The sequence below is a fragment of the Ahaetulla prasina genome, chromosome 5 (genome assembly GCF_028640845.1).
Source record: "Ahaetulla prasina isolate Xishuangbanna chromosome 5, ASM2864084v1, whole genome shotgun sequence".
Taxonomy (NCBI): Eukaryota; Metazoa; Chordata; class Lepidosauria; order Squamata; family Colubridae; genus Ahaetulla; species Ahaetulla prasina.
The window spans coordinates 21,978,976-21,999,912 of record NC_080543.1 but is presented as its reverse complement, the minus strand read 5'-3'; the positions used below and the strand labels follow the sequence as shown (position 1 = coordinate 21,999,912).

Sequence of the window (20,937 nt, the reverse complement as noted above, 5' to 3'; positions counted from 1 at the left end):
AAAATGATGAATGTTTTGTTTGTCTACGTCCAGCATTTAATGTCAACGAGTGAATACAACTAAAGTAAAATATGTTTAGATCATATTTGAAAAGACATTAATGCATGTTTATATCAGTGGGACCTATAAATACTTAACATTTCTTGTTTCCAAGCTGCTGGGAGATATTTTTTTTATATCTTATAACATAGCAAACAAAATTTAAACAATACAAATGAAACAAAATTTACAAAATTACAAAATTAATGTGATTGATCAAACTGCTGGAAACATATCCTATGTATTTTCAATGTAGCTACGTTCTCTTTCAATGTATCTGCGTGTAGCAAAACTGTATAGCTTTTCATCAAAGCCTGCAACAGAATAAAACAAAAACCAACCTGAACTGCACCGTATAACCACAAAACCATAAGGTGTATAAATATGCCTTATAACCATCTTTCAAAGCTCCTTGTGTTACCTCTCTCTGAATCCTCAGATGCTAAAAGTGTTTACCCCAAACGTCAACCAATAGAGCAGTTCTTGTTTTTGATTTTTAAACAAACAACAGGACTGGAATAACTTCAATATTGCATTTGCCACAGAAGCAAAACAGATTAGGTGTAATGGAACATAGTACCAGCAGCACACTGGATGGAGAAATTGAATTTCAGGAAGCATACCAACTTACTCTGAAGAATTCTTTTGTTGAACCAGAGTCTAGAGTCCCATATGCAATTTCTGTTTGTTTTGCGAGGTCTTCTGCACTTTCTATGGGTGAGACCATTCGCTCAACAGTCAAGAAAGCAGCAAGGTTAGCGGTATACGATGAAATTATGATTAACGTGAAGAACCACCAGACGCCTCCAACTATGCGACCTGAGAGGGATCTAAATAGGAATAAGATATGTGTATTTTCCTAGAAGGTGCAGCAAAACAAATTATTGCAGGAAATGTATTCACCACACAACAATTATCATGAGTGTCACATAATAGGGTCGTTGTTTTGTTTAATTTCTCTTTATTATCTGATTCACACTTCAGCATGTAGCAACGACAGCATGGGGAATGAAGAAAAATCTAATATACTTTGAATAAACTTTTAATTTATGTCTTACAAGGAGGAGTTGCTTGCTACAGTAGCTAATGGAATGATGTCTAAGCTAACTAGTAAGAAATCACTTTGGGTATTTATCAATTAGAACATTAAGAATAGCATAATAATACTATACTATAGTATTGCTATTGCTATTGCTATTGCTATTGCTATTGCTATTACTATACTATACTATACTATACTATACTATACTATACTATACTATACTATACTATACTATACTATACCCATACCCATACCTATACTATTACTACAGTATAATATAGTATTACTATACTATGCTATACTATATTACTATACTATTACTATACCATACTATACTATACTATATTATCACTATACTATACTATAGTATTACTATTACCATACTATTACTATACTATACTATAACTATACTATGCTACTTTAGTAAACAGTTTCTCACAATTATTTCTCATATTAGTATCAAGATTTGCTTTCCCACTGAAAAACTGGATATATGTCAAAAATGAGATCAAAAATGTTTGGGTCTATGATTATGTTTAATGTTCTTCCTAAGACTCACTAATGGTAATATTTCAGAGAAGAGACCTCGAGCCTATTTGATGGACAGATAACCTCAGGGCCTGTTCCTGTGCCATGGTCCATGTTCCTGAAGAACCTGTTTGTTTGTTTGTTTGTTTGTTTACATTTATATCTGTTCCTGTGCCATGTAGGGCTTTAATGGTACATGGCACAGGATCTTGCACTCACAGGGGTGAAAAGTGTACAAAGCTACGGGTGCTAACACTGCATGCATTGGTTCACTTCTAGGTGGTCTTCAAGGGCAACCCCATGTAGAGTGTTTTGCAGTAACCCAAAACACAGTTACTCATGCCTTGGAAGTGACCAAAGCATGAGTGACTGTGAACAAGGTCTCATTAAATGCTGGGTACAGCTGAATTTTGCATCCAATATCCTCTCCCCAATATAGCACTATTCTGGATTGTTTTTGTAATTTAAAATTATATTATTCTTTGACAATATAGACCAGCTAATGTATGAAATTTGGTCAGACACTTCATATATTCCTGCCATGCTAGTATCAAGATGGGCAACATGGAAAACTTCAAGAGTATTTCAAATATATGAGGGAAATCAGCTAAGGGAAAAGAGAATATGAATAAGATAGAGGAAGATGAATTCAGAAGATTAGGAATTATTAAAACAGTATCTATAAGATATAAACCATCCTTTTATTTTGAGCTTTTTCATATCTCTTTCTCTTGATGAGGATATTAAAGAATGGCTCAAAATTATAAAAATGTCTTTCAGGAGAAATAAATTAACCCGTTGCCAAGATAACCAGGTTGCTACTTGGCTGAGCATACGGATGATGAAAATGTCAATGATAGGGAATATTAGTTTGGTTGTCACAGTAAAAAGTTCTATACCAGCTTTCCTGTTCTATTCAGAGTGAGGGTTCTACTTCCCTTCAAAGTGGGGCCTTCAATGATTATGAGTTGTTATACCTTATTGTCATACCATTGGCCATTTGACTATAGTTGATCTCATTTTGTAAACATAATGAACCAGGAAGTGCATAGGTGGTTAGTTTTTGGTGGGAGAATCCCCCTCCATTGATTTCCATATCATAGTAGTGGACTCCAAAATTAATTTTTGTTTATATATTACAGATATGCAAACAGAAGAGATAAAACAAAGCAATATATCTATTTGGCCATGTTGTCAAGTTTCTAAACCAAGATTGATTTAAAAAAATAAATCTGGTTCATTGAAAATTACTTGTGATTGCCTGTTGACTTGGTTACTCTGTGTGAGCAAGGATCTTGGCCAAAAATATCAAAATCATTTGGGTTCTGACCTATTTTGCCTTATGTTGCATAATCCTACACTACAGAATATGGTTATTTGAATAAAAGTAGAAACTGCTGTATAAATAAGGAAAATACGTTCTGTCTAACTAATGTTCCACTAATTTTAGAAGGTCTTCAATTAAATTAACATTAACTTAAGGACTTAATTTAGTTTCTGATGGGACCTAAGTCTACTTCCATCTTTAATTAAACCACACAAAAATATTTTCAAGGGATTGCAATTTATATATATATATATGGGTGTTGTGGGGAAAATTGGAGGAGGGAGGTATATTAGGTATGTTCAACACTTTGAGTTATTTGTAAAAATAACAAAGTTGGGATACATAAATAAAATATTTTAATTCAGCAATTTATGTTCTACCCAGGGCGTTGCTCATATGAGTACTTTAATTCAAAATACAGAAAGAGAAATTGTACAATGGAACTAAAACACAATTTGAGAATACTGTGAATGTATTTCCAAATTGCCTTCAAATAATATAGAAACTTCTACCTTTATCACTGACATTAAGGGGTTTATATCAGTGATTTTAGGGATACACGTTATCTCCAGAATACACAATTTATTATATGCTTGTGAGAAATCATTAAATATTATGAGATCTAGTGAAAAAGGGTTTTTTTTTTTGGTGAGGCACCTAAACTGAGACAAAGCATCATATTACACATACACACACACATATTTTTTTTAAAAAAATCTAAAATCTAAATGCAACATTACAAAGTGGAATATTCGTTTTTCTTTTCATTTTCTTACAATTATATGTTGGACCTTTTTTCCAAACATCTTTTGCAAACAGTTCTAGCCCAAAAATTGAGTACTGTTGTCCTTGCTCTAAGCTATGAATTTTACAAAGAAAGAAAAGAAGAAAAGAAGAGCCAAGAATTAGTAATCTATGGAAAGGCAATAATAGCTTGATACATCGAACTGGAAAATAAGACAATTACAACTTCACAAACAAAAGAGATAAGAAACTAAGGATGTTATCATAAAAAAAATTCCCTATATATTATGACTATCCTTATCCTTACTATATCCTTAGGGATAAAATGCAAACTTAGAAGCAATTTCAGCATTATACCAACCTGGGTGAAATATCACATCCTTGCTGCATAAAGGCACCCAGGGAAAACCAAAGGCTGTTGAAGATGCCAAATTCATTAGGAGGTTGATCACTGGGTCCTTCTCTACCATCCTCTGGCTCTTCTGTATGCCATTCATATGGACTAAACCTGCTGACCAGGAATAGGACAACACTGACTCCAATGTAGGCAAAGACTATGCACATCCAAATCTCATAGGCCAAGGGGTCGAGGAAGGAAAAAACTCCCGGTTTAGATTTCTGGGGCTTCTTGATCATAATGGATATGCCAAGGCTCATAAAGGGCTTAGAAAAATCGATGACCTCCTCACGCACCAAAGTAATAGTCAGAGGTGCAACTGCAATCTCTGCTTTCTGTAAAAAGAAAAGGAGAACCGAAACAAGTAGAGATTAGTGAAACAATAAGACGTTGTACTTTGCAACTTTGTGGATGATTACAGGTTTTCATCCATCAACAACTGGGGTGTCAAACTGGCGTCATCATGGTGTCACCACATGATGACTTTTTTCCCCTTTGCTAAACCAGGAATGGGCGTTGCCAGCGCATGATGCATCAGGCCCACGAGTTTGACACCCCTGATCTAAAATGAATGGCTAACATAGAGGCTAATGGCAAAAATATGATGCTGGAGGCACTGTAATGGAATTAAGGAATGTACATTTGGAAGGAGAAAGTGGTAGTGCATCAGGAAGAATTCTAGAGAGAGTCAAACACTCATTTTCAGTTAATTGAGAGGTGTGTATAATTGTACTCTACTTAAAGATAGGGGCATAGCTAATGTAAATCCAGACAGCCTTGTATCCTGAAATATACATTATGCTATATTATATTAGGTAAAATCATCCTTCTTCAATGTAGAAAACCCTCTACATAGGTAGATCAACAAGAAGACAGTGGAAAGCCAATCAGATGCTTGATTTATATAGATCAGTAAAACCAATTTACAATGGATCTCCATGATTGTTGGTAAAGGATTTCTTTTGCTCAGCCTAGATATCCAAACACATCTTTAAAGACAAGAATCAAGCAACCTACCAGGCTTTTCTGAAGACATATGCTTTTTGAAAATCTATAGTTTTTCTGTGTAATCTATGAATTTATCAGGCTTCTTGTTGGACACAGCAGTTTAATATTATGAGAAGAGTGTATGAAATATGGTAAATAGTTCCAAATTGAACCCTTTGTATTTCTAGTTGAGGAATGCTACCTGAATCCCATGTTTGATTCTATGTTTGGTGTCCCTTTTGAGAAGTAGTCATCTGTAGCCTTTTCTGCTTATGTTCCATTGGGCATTTGAAATGCCAAACAGTAAACTCAGGAATTTCTGCATGCGTACAGATTAGAGTCGGCAATGACTAGCACGTATGTGCGAGGGGAACCTTTACCGTTACCTTTACAGATTAAAGAACGACTCACCGCTCCATCCCAACTAAAAAAATCAATTCAGTTTTACCAGCATAGCTTTAAAAAACAGTCTTGGAAAATTTAAAGTGATTTTGCTGAGTTCTCAAAAGTGTTGATAAAATCCAGTTCTTCCCTTAGCTTTCTTAATCATAGGTAGGGAAACCTATTCATTTGATCAATTACCTTCAAATCTGGAAACTATTTTTGCATGCAATGAAAATATCATTTCTCCCAAGTAAAAGTGGCTTTTAGTGACATAATTTTCAGAGTTAGTTGGGCAGATGAAATGTTCAGCCCACTTCCAAGCTTAGCCAGCTTCAAGTGCCAGCATCTAAAGCCACATTAAAAAAAATTAGGATTTTTTAAAACCTTTCTTTCACCTGTCCCTAATGCAGAGTTTTGCTCTACCATTGTGTCTACCTTGAACAAAAACAAAGGTTACTCAGGCATGAACTTAGAATATTCCCTACCTCTGTGAATATTGTGTATATTATAACTACTTATTCTAACATTAATAAAATATTCTTGGCTATACTCAGTTTGCAGCTCAATGCAAAATAGCAATTTGCCCTGAAAGGCTTTCCTATAGTCTACATCAGAGGTGTCAAACTTGATTTCATTGAGGGCTGCATCAAGGTTGTGTTTGACCTTGGGGGGTTTGTGGGGGGCATTGTCGGGGTGGGTGTGGCCAGGGTGGGCATGACCAGCTGAACATCACTGGTTGAGGCTCTGTTTTTGGCCATGACAGCCTCCTGAAGCCCTCTGCCAGCAAAAACAGAGCCAAAGGGGGGGGGGGCATGCAGAGGCACCGTGGGGTGGTCCTTCTCTGTTTCTAAGGAAGCCCTGAGGGCCAGTTCTAAGCACCCTGTAGGCCAGATCTGGCCCGCAGGCCTTGAGTTTGACATCCCATCCATCTACATTAAGCAACTACAAGTTAAACTTACATGTGTACATGAATCTTGGAATCATAATAAGTAATAGTATACATCTATTATTACATGTTTATATCTAAAAAGTCTAATGTGAAACAGAGCAGATGGTAAGTATGATCACGTAATCCACGGTACTTCTGCTTTCCGACATATTACTCTAAGAAAGGTTGGGCCAATGCAGCAAAAATTATTTGAACTTTACATCGGAATCTGTCGCAGACTGTGACAGAAATGGACAGTGACCATTTATTCATTATCTGATGAACAGAGAACATTCCTCTGCAGAAAGTTGAATATTTAACTGCATTTGACTGCTAAAGCTTTTCAGAACATCTGCGGGATGTAAGCTAATGTCTTTCATTACTAGAAAGGGCTTTACTAAATCATCTCCAAAAATTGTACCATTGTGTAGCTAATATATTGGTCATTAAAATGTAGAAAGAAAGAGCAAATGTACCCTATCTCTGCGGGCTGTGCTTCATTTTAAAATTATCTGACAACGAAATGCAACTTGCATTGGAAGTATTGAAATCTTAGAAGTTACAATAGATAAAGATGATGAAAACTGCATTAAAATACGGCTAATCTTGCAAATTAAATTAGTTCTAGTAAGGAGTTTTTACCAGAGCAACATATTAAATAGACAGCTACAAAGCTCTTGACATCCTCTCTTCTCTAAATTTACTTATCATATTCCCTTCAGCATAAATAGTTGCAAGAAGTTTTTTTTTTTTAATTCCACAGGCTTCACTGTTTCAACTAAGCCCCATTGTTTTCAATTGAGCTTCCACTTTCCAAGGACATTTACTTAATCCACTTGAATCAGATTGAAAGTCTCAATCTTGCCTAGGAGCAAACTATCTTTAATCCTGGGGACATACTTCCGAGATATGTTGGCTTGTGCTACATGCAGAACTAAAACTGACAATTTATTTCAATGAAATTAAAATACCCTTCTGATGCTTTAGAAACGATGGGGGTTTTTTGAAAAAATTTATTGGTCAATTCAAAAGTGTAAAAACAAGCGGTTGACTAAGTCAACCGGTTATCCTGAAATATTTCCATTCCTATCTTCAGTTAGGCTGATGGATAGAAAATTTTGTCATCTGCTTGGGAAAGAGATAATAAATAAAATGAATAATAAAAATTAACATCTAGAACAATGCAGAGCTTTCTACAAAAATGGCAGTCTTGTACTACTGCACAAACTCAGTTGAAATCAAAAAGAAGACCTAAAAAAAATATGCCATATAAATATGTCTATTGATCAGGTATATATGATTTAAGGTGAGTTTTTCCTTGCAGTTTCTCAAGAAGCATTCAGAATAATCTTAACTGATCAAGATGCCTTTCCAAGATGAAGAAGAAATGAAATCAGCTTTCTCCTTTCACTGTTCGCTTTTTCTGCTTCTGTTTTGACCTCTGGGGTGTCCTTCCCAGTTCTAATTTGGAAATACTGGGGATAGAAATAGCTTTTACATGAAAATCCCCTACCACTGAACACCAATGCAGAAGTGCTGGGGACAGGGTGGGCACAACAGTAATAGTAAACTCATCAATCTCCTTCTGTTACATTAAGGGCCAATGCACATTTCTGATGAATACTTTCATACTCCAGTAATTCCCTTGTATAGTCAAAATACATTTCCATCTTCTCTAAGTGACAAAAAAAGAGGGAACTGTCTGGGAATTTTTACATTTACTAGTTCAAATGTTCTGACAAATGACCCATCAAAGGGAAATTGTTTTAATGTCTCTTCCAGCCCAAAAATGCAATTTTCTCTCCAACTCGAGCGTTTCGTGAACATACACGAACAGTTTACAAAAGAAGCAGTGGTGTCTGGCAGTCTGCCTTCCTTTCACGTCCTTTCCTCTCACATTTGAAGAATTTATCAAAAATTGTGAAGATTCACAATGGGGTGCGATGTCATCTGTACGCTGATGATACTCAGCTGTACATTTCCACCCCTAACCACCCCAACGAAGCTGTCGAAGTGATGTCCCGGTGTCTGGAGGCCGTGCGGGTCTGGATGGGGAAGAACAGGCTCTGACTCAATCCCTCCAAGACTGAGTGGCTGTGGATGCCGGCATCCCGGTACAGTCAGCTGGTTCCATCGCTGACTGTTGGAGGCGAGTCATTGGCCCCTATGGAGAGGGTCCGCAACTTGGGTGTTCTCCTGGATGCTCGGCTGTCGTTAGAAGAACATATGACGGCTGTCGCCAGGGGAGCCTTTTATCAGGTCCGCTTGATTCGCCAGTTGCGTCCCTTCATAGACTGGGATTCCTTATGCATGGTCACCCACGCCCTCGTTACTTCCCGCCTGGACTATTGTAATGTTCTCTATATGGGGCTCCCCTTGAAGAGTACCCGGAGGCTCCAAATGGTCCAGAATGCGGCTGCGCGGGTAATAGAGGGAGCTACTCGTGGCTCCCATATAACACCTCTCCTGCGCAAGCTGCACTGGTTGCTGGTGGTCTTCTGGGTGCAATTCAAGGTGTTGGTTACCACCTTTAAGGCGCTCCATGGCACAGGACCGGGATATCTACGGGACTGCCTGCTGCCACCAATAGCCTCCCATCGCCCTGTGCACTCCCATAGGGAGGGTCTCCTCAGGGTGCTGTCAGCCAAACAATGTCGGCTGGCGATCCCCAGGGGTAGAGCCTTCTCTGTGGGGGCACCTACCCCCTGGAATGAGCTGCCTCTGGGGTTATGTTTGCTCCCTGACCTCCGGACCTTCTGACGAGAGCTCAAGACCTTTCTGTTTTACCGCGCAGGGCTGGCCTAATTGGAATATAGCTTTTAACTTGGGTTTTATTATCGTTTTATTAATAGTTTTAACAGAATTTGGCCTAATTGAATTAGATTTTTAAAATTATTTTTAATTTATTGATGAATCTGTTTTATGTTGGCTGTAAACCGCCCTGAGTCCTTCGGTAGAAGGGCGGTATAGAAATTAAATAAAAAAATAAAAAAATAAAAATAAAATAAATAGTTTTAATTTTTAGTAAATGTCAAGTGTTATGCAAACCATCCTTCACTGGGGTTAGATTTGCAAACCATTTTACCAGACAACCATTGGCTTGCAAGTTTGCCAATGCATGACAATATCACTGGAAGGGAGAATAAACATATTTTAACTTTTTTTCAGAGTCAATTTTGGGTTTTAACTGCTACTTCTGTTCTTACTAACCCCTTTCCCACTTTAAAGCCCCTTTTCTTATTTAACAGGCCATAGGCAGTCACTGGTTTGGTTGTCAAATTGGAGTAGCATGACCTCAGGGTTCATGAATGGGCTGCAACAGCCTGTATATTATAGTTATAGTTATAATTGCACTGTTGATAATTTTAAGCTAAAACCTGCACCAAAAGAATGCTTACCCCATATACAAGCTCTCCCACCATCCCGTTCCAGATTTTTGTTTGTGGATCCCTTGCTCCGTATTTTCCATCAGGGACAATAGCAATTTTATACTTGATGCCAATATGCTTTGCAATTTCTGATGCCAGGTCTACACAGTAACCTTCATACTTCTCATTCCCTTCAAACAATTCTCTGTTTTTTTTCCACATAACATATGGGGCTTCCTAAAACGAAAGAATGAAAACTGTGAAAGAGAAACAGGTACTGTACCAAACAAACAAACATGTTCACCATTCAGGTTCAAACAAAGATTCATTGTTCACCATCAGTTACAGAACATGTTGTTTTGTCAGGTTTTTCCACCCTGAAAGATTATAACAAATATTACTGAACAGGTATTTATCACAAAACAGAATGAGAAATTCACAGCATATCTGTGGATTCGATGAATTTCTACCGTAATATTAAAACAATTGTAATTGTTGTGCATGCATGCATGAATCATAGTGTACATATCCAATTAAAATCAAATTCTACTGCTTGGAAGTCTATACTGTTCATGCTCTAAATATGAGGAGACAGTCTTCATTAATTATATTTTGTATATTATGTAACTATACAATTATTGTCAATATTGTATTTACTAATCCAAATAAATTAGCTAATAGTCTTAATAGTCATGCTGCAAAAACTTGCATGTAAAATATCTTTTGAGAGATATCAGCACACATGCCAATGATCTTGCAATGTAATTAATATGCTTAAAATATTTTTAAAATATTTTTAAGGTTCATTCCTTAGGACATGGATGAAAACCAAAACAAATAAACAATATCCCTGATTAAAATGATGCTGGCTTAGTTCATCAACTATTCATTAGTTAATTAGAGCAAGTTAAACCTAGTTATAAATTAGATATGATCTAGAAATTGAAACACTACTTTGAGACCTATGATGTGTCTCTGCCCTCTGTCAATCTATCGTAGTAACTTCAAAATTGATAAGATCAATCAACAGAGGAGTTTTTCCCCTCAGCATTTCTTAATTTGCTCTTTCTGAACACTTTTCCAATGTTTAATTTCACTATAGTTAATTTTCCTATAGTTGCAAGAAACTATACTCCCGATTTTACTGCAAATAGTAAGAGCAAACACAGAAATGATTGGTAATGCTGAAGCCTTTTGTATTCAACTATTTTTTATCCAAACATTTCATGCAGTAGCAGGCCCATATTATTTAGCGAGATATTTAACATTTAAGGGTTTCAATGTGGTGTCAATGCTCTCTTCCTTTCTCAAGACACTTTTTGCCAATAGTTACTTTAAGTCACATCTCAGTTTTTTCCTCATCTACTTTCATTTGAGTTAAATTGTGGCAAATAGAAGGCAAAGGCATTTTCTGAGAATGGCGATTGTTTCCCCTTGCTCCATATTTTAAAGCTTTGACTTTATGAACAAATGGCTCATGTAATAATATACAGACGAAGAGACAATCCATTATTTACTATGCTGCAGGGATGCCAAACTCGATTTAATTGAGGGCCACATCAGGGTTGTGTTTGACCTCGAGGGGCTGGGGTGGGCATGGCCAGCTCAATGTCACTTGTGTCAGAGGTGCCTGTGGTGGCCTGAGTGCTCTGCCAGTGAAAATGGGCTCCCAAGCTCTGTTTTAGCCTGCAATGGCCTCACAACGATCTCCAAGCAAAAAGGGAGCTCCGTTTTTGCTGGCAGAGGCACCGCGGGCAATTAGTCCTTGATAATCAAGACAACAGTGAATGTTTCAGATTCAGGACCCCTTGAAGACAGAGGGACTGAGAAGCAATGATCCTTTGGAAATGATCTTAATAGTTTGTTATTCAATAATTATTTAAAATAATACTTAGCATACCTAAGCTGCTTAGAAACAGGTTTGCCAATGGTTTAATTCCCATAACATATACATATATATTTACCTTGTTCGGCTAAATACTGAAAAAAAAAATGATTAATGAAAGGCATAGTAGTGTAAGCCAAGTAGTAGCAGTGTATAATGTGAGGTGATCCATTCAGAGTTTGCTTGAAAATCTAACTTCTTTGTTGATAAATGTATAATACAATGTTTTGGAGCATCATTAGATACTTGATTTGACACTATTCCTTTCAGATATTGAAAACAAAATGTAATATGCATTTGGGTTGAGATCAATCCGTTTTTTAGTTGATGTAGTTTTTAATAACTATAAGGCTAGAAAATTGTGAAACAGATTCTTAAAAATACAAAGGCAGTTTGTATGGTATAAGATTTAGACAAAGAAATCAAATACTTATAGTACTGGTTAATATAAAAATATATTTATCAGTGTGAGAAACCTTTCTAAATCAGACTAATACATTGCTGAAATAGAAATGAATATATAAAAATGTTCTACTCTCAATCCCAAGTTAACATAACTTTGCATTGTCAGGGCAACAAGGGTCTATTAAATTGTATTAGAAAAATACTTTTATCAGTGATTGTAAGATAAAATTATTTGCTTATAAACACTTAATATTGCTCATTTTCCCCCAAATACCCCTATTAGCCATTAGTGGCCTGTTGGGGGGATTCCTTTCCATGATTTATAATGAAACAGGTGAAATACAATTGGAAAACAATTTATCTGTTAGAAACTAATTCTAGAGATGACCAAGATAATATTCTTGTTAAACTTAACTCTTGTTTGTCCTCAAAAACCCAGGTTTATTTATTGCAAAAATTGAGCTGAAGTTGCCCTTCCGGGTTGTTTTTTTTTTTGGGGGGGGGGAGGAGCAGGATGGGTGTTAAACATTTTTTTTCAATTTAGTTAAGCATTAGATTAAACCTATTTAAGACTTCTATTTCTTATTTCAGCAAGAAGAACCTGCTAAGAATAGTAACAACACTTTTTCATGGTTTGTTGAATTTTGATATCAAGGTTTCAAAATCATAGGAAAAATTCCCTCCTAAATACAATGGGAAATGGGAAGATAGCAAGATTTTGATCTATAAAGGTTATTTTGGGAACTTCACACGGTATCTTCCAGACAATAGTTAGTGGAGGCTGATATAGATTTAAAAGATGTTCTAGCAACTCATTCCAGAATGTTCTAACCTAATTGTTGAGTCCTACAGACTACTATTAAGTGTTGTACCTTAAGATTCTTGATGAGTGTGTCTTGTCTTTTTATGTACACTGAGAGCGTATGCACCGAAGACAAATTCCTTGTGTGTCCAATCACACTTGGCCAATAAAGAATTCTGTTCTGTTCTGTTCTGTTCTATTCTATAATAAACACAAATTACAGGCAGTCCTTGACTTATAATTATTTCTTTGCTGACCATTCGAATGGTTCTGAAAAAAATGACTTACAACTGATCCTTGCAGTTGTAACCATTGCAGAGTCCCATGGCCACTTGATAAAAATTCAGATACTTGGCAATAGGCATGTTTATCATGGTGGCAGCACCCCAGGGTCATATGGTTGCTTTTCAGCCAGCTTCCACCAAGCAAAGCCAATGAGAGAAGTTTAATTCGCTTAATGATCATGTTATTCATTTCACAACCACAGTGATTTGGTTAACAGCCATGGCAAAAAAGGGTCATATCATCAGCCTCAACTCACTTAACAACTATCTTGTTTAAACAGTGGATAGTTGGCCCCAATTGTGGCATAAATCAAGGATTATCTGTAATACAAACTCACACACACTGATGAAAATTTAAACGTGTAGTTACCACCTGTTTGGGAAGATTATATTTAAATTACCCATACCTAATGGGTTTCTTCCAGAGCACACTTTAAAGCCTTCTCTTCTGCAATTATGGATGGCAGTCCCATAGTGCTTAGAAAATACACTTGTATTCCATTTTCTAAAGGGTAAAATTGTATGCAGAATTGTACTCTCAATTTATTTGCCTTTTTTAATTTCCTAAGGGGCTACAATCAATGTTACCTAGAAATTTTCCTAAATGACAGGTCTCCTAGAATCAGCTTTTGAATTGCATTTAATTGTGTATTTTCCATAAGACTACATCATATCCAGATCTATCAACATATGTTCACTATGTATCAAACTGTTGAAATGTTATTACATTTTTGGATTGTACTTTATTTGTTTTAATTTAGCTTATACTGAACTTGGGCTCTAGTAAAGAAAGTTGAGACAAGATTTGAAAGATACATAGAACATAACCACTCACACATTTTGGGTTTTTTTATTATTTAAAACACTGCAAATGATCTAATTGTCTACTCTAAACTAAGAATTCTTAAAGTACACCAATATTATATAAACAATTATGTTAATGCACTCCATGCTTATTTCAGTTAAATAAAGCAGACAGTAATCTTGTTTTCCATATGAGTTTAAGACAGAAATGTAAACATATATACATACAACACAAGAACATATCATTTGGTAAAAGAAGAACAGTGTTCAATTTCCTAATATGAATATATAAATAAGTTGCTCTTATATCTTTATGGGTGAAACAGCATAGAATCACAATAAGCATAGGAATATATCAAATGTGAGGGTAAAAAGCAAATTGCTGAATTTCTTTAAAAAGCGTGGCATGCCGTAGAAACTTTCAAATCAATATATATCTGATTTTCACAGAATGAAAAATTGGGTATTACTGATTCCACTTGAATGCAGAAAATGGCTCAAGTACTTGATTTATTTTTTCCCCTCAAGTGGCATTAAATAAGTTTTCCTTAATATGAAAGGCCAATAAACAGAGCACATTATGTAACACTTTTTTTTGGGAGGGGGGAGAAAAAAAGCAAATTCACTAAATTCTGCACTGCACTGTATGTTTGGAACAAATAAATGAGTGAAAGAAATTGTTGTTGACTGACCCTGGCCATTATTTGTTTTCTGAATTAAACATGGAATTTATAGCTAAATATTGAAAAGTTAAAAGGCAAAAGAAATGCATGGGATTAACTGAGTTTTGAACAGTGCCACATTTAATTGCAGACAAAGTTACACTAACTTTGTTTGACTTAAATGCTAATTGACTTATTAGTACATTATAGCAATAACTCATAAGGAGTCTGTTAGTACTTTTTCAAACCAACAAGTTTTACCAAAAGCATAAACCCTTAGATTATGTCACCAGCATCCTTAGCTATACCACATCACCATGAAGGCTACAATCCATTGGCAACTCCCTAAGCACATCTTGCCACTAGATTATATTACTTTGTACTCATTAATTACTTCATCTTTGGCAATACCGTGTTTCTCCAGAAAGACGACCCACCTTGAAAAGAAGCCCTATCACGTTTTTAAGCGCATGTGAGCAGTTAAATTAACTCAGAGTGTAGATGGCAACACTATGCTACTTTGTCTAGTAACTTGATTGGCATCAAAAGTATGATGGAAAATCTCATTAATACTTCTTCAACCAATAAAAACTGTAGGGGAATGGAAAGGTTGGCTTTTATGATATTTTGTACTGCATAGTTTTCATACGTTCTTCTGAAGTTGTGCTTGGAGTAGCACACAAGCATGCTTATATAACTTTTGACAAATTATATGAGGCACTATGGAGCAACACATGTACAGGAACTTCTCACAAAATGCAGAAATTCACTTTTTTTTCACCTCAGAAGTATTATTAAAGCCCTCACTTACAATGACTAATCTAAAGCTCTAGTCCAGGGATGTCAAACTCGATTTCATTGAGGGCCGCATCAAGGTTCTGTTTGACCTCAGAGTGGTGGGGCGTGGCCAGGGGGCGTAGCCAGCTTGACGTCACTTGTGTTGGGGGCACCTGTGATGGTCCAAGTGCTCTGCCAGCGAAAACAGGCTCCCGAGCTCCATTTTTGGTTGCGATGGCCTCCTGCAATCTTCTGCCAGTGAAAACAGAGCTGGGGAGGGGCGTGCAGTCCTAGCCAACTCTGTTTCTGGCTGTGATGGCCTCCTGCAACCCCTGCCAGCAAAAACAAAGCTTGGGGGATGCATGTGGCCCTCCCAAGCTCCATTTTCACTGACAGAAGCATTGTGGGCCACTCCTTCACTGTTTCCAGGGCAGCCCCATGGGTCAGATCTAAGCACCCCGTGGACTGGATCTGACCCCCAGGCCTTAAGTTTGACACTCCTGCCCTAGTCTGAGGACTTTTTCTTGGAAAATATGCTTGGTTTCCATACTGCTTTTATTGCAAGCATTATCACTGCAAGTATCAAGTCTTTCTGGGAATTGCCTCCACAAATAATTGCTTAAATGAAAGGCTACCATTTCATAGTTGTCAATTAGATGGAGATGGATTGCATTAAGGAAAAAGCAAAGATCAAACAAGAGACAAAACTGCTTTGAGGCTCTAGGCAACACTTGGTTAATTGAAACAAGCGTTTGAGCCTTTTCCCATGAGAAATAAAATGAATCTAATATTAGTTGTGGCCAAGAAAACTTAATGTCAATTTTATTGCCGGGGAACTTTTCTCTAACTTATTTTTATATACAGGAGGCCAATTCATACGGCCATTCTTGTTGCTGAATTTCTTCCATATTATTATTATTATTATTATTTATTTATTAGATTTTTATACCACCCTTCTCCCGAAGGACTCAGGGTGGTTTACAGCCAAAAATAAAAACACAAGCAATATACAATTAAAACAAAATATGATTGAGTTAAAACACATTAATCACATGATTAAACATATTAGGATGTCTATTAAGAAAATGGCATAAGCTGTGTTGAATCCTTGTCTGGACTAGCATTAATTTGGATTAGAAGCACTGGCAGTGTTCCTTAGTCCTGTTTTAAAATATCTCATTTTTGAGATGATATATTTTGTCACCCAGATTTTATGGTACTTGATTGTCAAACCTGGCACTGCAGGACCTCAGGCCAAACATACAGGGGTGCCAGGGGTATTTTAAATTATTGTGATGTCCATTTTTTAAAATATGCTATATTTGCAAAGTTGGGTTTTCAGCTGTCTTTTGGTCTAGGGGCTCAGAAAATTACTGAGACTTCCAGGTGCTATGAAGCAAGAAAGTCTGGGAACATCTGATCTAGAGTGATGCATGCCAAGACCCATGCTCAGACTCTGCTCAGCTAAAGCACTGACAATGAACATGGGCTATCGTAAGATACAGTGGTTCAAAACCTGTAACAGGCCTTATATTAATGGAATTATGGATATATGGAATCCTTATGGGGAATTATATAGCTCAGCGCTTGATTCTTTTTACGAACTGCGTAAGTATGATCTGCAAATCAATTTTCTGCTTCAGATTATTTTGGAGTAAAATACCTTGAATGTATCTCCCCCTCAATTTAATAAACAGCTAGAAAAAAAATTAACAATGTAAACAAATGCCACATCTTGAATTGAGCCTTTTTCTGAATACAATTCTTCACCATTGTGATCTTTCTGGTTCTATTCTCTATTTTCAGGAGAAACTTGTTAGCCCCTTGGAGTCCAGAGAAGAAGCACATGAATATTAGCTCTATCTTTTTTGTAAGGTTACATTAGAAGTATTAAAATATTTGTCCTTTCCTTTTCTTTTACTCTCTGGAAAACTAGGAAGGGTCCCTTCTGAGATGCTTCTTAGTTCCCTTTCCTCCTGTGAGCTGATGTATCTTTTGTATTATGCTTATAGAGTGTATAGTTCTTCCTCCTGTCTTCCAAAGTCATTTCTGAATATCATAACTCTAAAGTATGCATTTTTTGCATTAACTTCTACTTTACTGAATTATATGGGGCAGAATATACACAGAATTGAGTTCTTTCCTATGGGACAGAAGGTTTGTTTAAAAGATAGATTGCAATCACAGGGTTCTCCTGGTCTGGGAGGGGGCTACTCTCAAATCTTTCCTGTGCCTTCAGACTGGATACTGCAAAGCACTGTACATGGGGCTGCCCTTGAAGAGTATTTGGAAGCTCCAGGTGGTGCAGAATACAGTGGTGCAGGCAGTTTATGCCACGGGTTATTTGGTGCACGTGACACCACTGTACCCACTTTGTCTATATTGGCTTCCAGTATGATTTGTGACACAATTCAAAGTTCTGGTTGTCACCTTTAAAGCCCTACATGGCTTTGGACTAGGTTACTTATGGGACTATCTCTTCCTGGTTCTTTTTGTCTGTTTGATCTAACAGGAGGGGCATTTTATACAATCAGGGGTGGGCTGCTGGGAGTTCGCAGGGGTTTGGGAGAACCTCTAGCTAAGATTCTGTGCAGTTCAGAGAACCCCCAAATCCCACTCCTGGCTGGCCCCGCCCACCCCTCCCCTCCCAGGAGTCCCCTGGCGGCCCATTTTTGGATGCAGGTAAGTGCAGGGTGTGCGCGAAGGCTCAGGGAGGGTGAAAAACTGGCCTACTGGAAGTTTGGAAAGGCCGGTAACGGGCTCCAGAGGGCTTTTCAAAAAAAGCCTCCAGAGCCCAGGGAAGGCAAACGCCCCCCTCCCACTGTGTTGCAGAAGGCCAACTAGGCCGCGCCCACCATGGCCAGCAACCAGGCAGAGAACCCCTTGCTAAAATTTTTGAAGCCCCTGCTTGGCACCTGCATTGAATCTTCCTTCCAGAACTTAGGTTAGCCTCAGCCCTATTGACTTTCCTCAATGACTTGAAAATGTGGCTTTGTGCTCAAGCCTGGAGCCCCGGGTGAGATTTGAAGCATGTCCCGGTTGTGTTAATGATCTTTTTATGATTCCTGGCTGCTGGCTGTTTTTCTTTTCTTTTCTTACATTCTATCCCTTTTTATCTATGTTATTGTAAGCTGCACAGAGTTTCATGAGATGGATGGCTATATAAATTGATTAAATCAATAAATAAACTGATAGAGCTTGAATCTTTCTACCCCAGCTGACTCTTTCCAATATATATGATAAAAACAGAGAGTTCACTGCCTATTTCGCGATGAAGAATAATTTTGCACCGTGGCTCTCCCTTCATAGGTAGTCCACTGAATTTAAATTGCATCGTAATATACCAATTTCAACATGAATTTAAAATAAAATGAGTAGAATCACTTGGATATTATCACTTGGGGATATTATTATTCCCTTTGGATACTGGAAACACCTGGGTGTAGGAGATGCGTTGTAAGCCTTAGCTATTTTACATGTTTATACTGTGCTACCTTCGATCCAGAGATTTGGTTTTTTTTTTCAACAGACGTTCTGAAAACTTCCTCTACTGAAAGTGTGGGGGGGAAGTAAAATGCCATAGCTAGGGAACTACTGGAGTAGATTCCTAATAGTGTAGTGAAAATATTTTCACATCACCACTTATTTTTATTGATAGCCTTCTTTTCCTCTTTTTTTTATTATAACACTGGTTACTTTTCTTTTTCAACGGCTAGGAGATGTTTGGACATCACTGTCTGCCGCATAAAGATTTAAAGATGAGTAGACAGATCTGTTGCCTCGGGGCAAATGTTTTCTAATCAATGCTCCAGTTTATCATTATAGCCTCAGCTTCACTCTCAGTACCCACTGTGTAGGGTGCTAAATTTGATCATTTAAAAAAATGTACTCACTCTCTGTAATACGAGGATGGTTTTTTTTAACCATAAGAGTTTCATCATATTATCAAAAAGGAACTTTCAGTCTTTCTCTGTGAAAGAGATCCTTGATGTATAAGGCACAGTAGACCAATTAGTTCAGGAATGAGAGCCTTTTCTGCCATGGAACCTACCTTCTGGAATATTGTGCCCCCTGAGGTAAAATCTGTACCCACCATTTTGCCTTTCTGAAAATATTCTGAAGACTCTGCCAATTGCCCTGTGGCCCTGATAGGGGCATTTCACTTGGGAGGGGATAATGGGCTAAGATAAGACCTCACTTCTTCCCTATGTGCATCTGACCCCCTTTTCTTGCCATCTTTGCTTATTTTAAAATCAATTTTAGTGTTATTATTTAAACATTTTTTTGTCGTTGCTTTTACGGATTGTAAGCTGCCTTGAGGCAAGATGGACAGCATGTAAGTTTAATAAAGAAATAAATTAGGGACTTAATATAGCCTCCTGCATTATAGTATTATTTTGGCTGCAGTAAAAGGTAAAGGTTCCCCTCGCACATATGTGCTAGTCGTTCCCAACTCTAGGGGGCAGTGCTCGTCTCTGTTTCAAGCCGAAGAGCCAGTGCTGTCTGAAGACATCTTTGTGGTCTTGTGGCTGTCATGACTAAATGCCAAAGGTGCACAGAACGCTGTTACCTTCCCACCAAAGGTGGCCCCTATTTTTCTACTTGCATTTTTTATGTCCTTTCAAACTGCTAAGTTGTCAGAAGCTGAGACAAGTAACGGGAGCTCACCCCGTTACGCGGCACTAGGGATTCAAACTGCTGACCTTTTGATCGGTAAGCTTAGCCGCTGAGCCACCGCGGCCCTTCTTAGCTGCAGTAGAGATGTCTAAAATGCTAAATTTTGTGTTTGCTTTCCTATAGTGACTGTAGTATTCCAGAATCTCCTGGTAGTATGCTTACTGCCACTGGCTTGCCAGAATGGCACTGAAAGTATTAAAATACATTATATAGTAATGGAGTCTGTAACATAGGCTGCGAAAATATCATTGAAGTGATCAGGAAGAGTTGGTGAAAAGTATTTCCTTTCTCAAAATGCAATATATATCTAAAAAACAACTGGGCTTAAGTAATGGCCTTGGATTTTTCAATTTTTCTCCATCCTGCTTCAAAGATCCTTAAAAGAGCATTATTTGCAAATATGGAGGTTCTCCTGGACTCTCAAGGTTCTTGCCTGAAGGGCATGTAGAGAACATAGTCAGGAGGGCTTTTGGACAGTTTCAGCTGGTATCCCAGCTGAGGCCTTACCTGGAACAGGTGTCACTGAAGATGCTCACTCATGGCCTCATTTCTGGATTGCATTATTGCCATTTGCTTTGCATGGCATTGAGCTTGAAATCAGAAATTTCAGCTGATCTAGAATTGTATGATCATGGAATTGTATGATCATAGAGTTGCCATATCATATACAAATAGCACTGGTTTCTAGAGTTCAAATCAATAGTACTGGATTTCTGAATGTAATTTAAGGTGCTGTTTAATTTAACTTAACAAGTTTAAGTCTAGATAGTTTGAAGCCTGGGTATCTCAAGAACGGATGTTTCCCAATAATTTTTACATGTCCTACCCAGGGGTGGGCTTCAAAATTTTTAGCAAGGGGTTCTCTGCGTGGTTGCTGAGTGGGTGTGCCCATGGTGG

At 37.4% G+C, this 20,937-nt stretch overlaps 1 protein-coding gene across 2 annotated transcripts in view; it reads right to left on the bottom strand.

Moving 5' to 3' along the window:
• The window catches only part of GRIA4 (glutamate ionotropic receptor AMPA type subunit 4), a 324,862-nt gene that overhangs the window by 47,161 nt on the left and 256,764 nt on the right, over positions 1–20,937 (bottom strand). For both annotated transcript variants that reach the window (XM_058185710.1, XM_058185708.1), the window contains exons 10-12: positions 9,775–9,981; positions 4,042–4,412; positions 671–869 (exon numbers count right to left, since the gene is read on the bottom strand). In XM_058185710.1, coding sequence (XP_058041693.1) covers positions 671–869; positions 4,042–4,412; positions 9,775–9,981 — 777 coding nt within the window. The remainder of the gene's footprint in view (positions 1–670; positions 870–4,041; positions 4,413–9,774; positions 9,982–20,937) is intronic.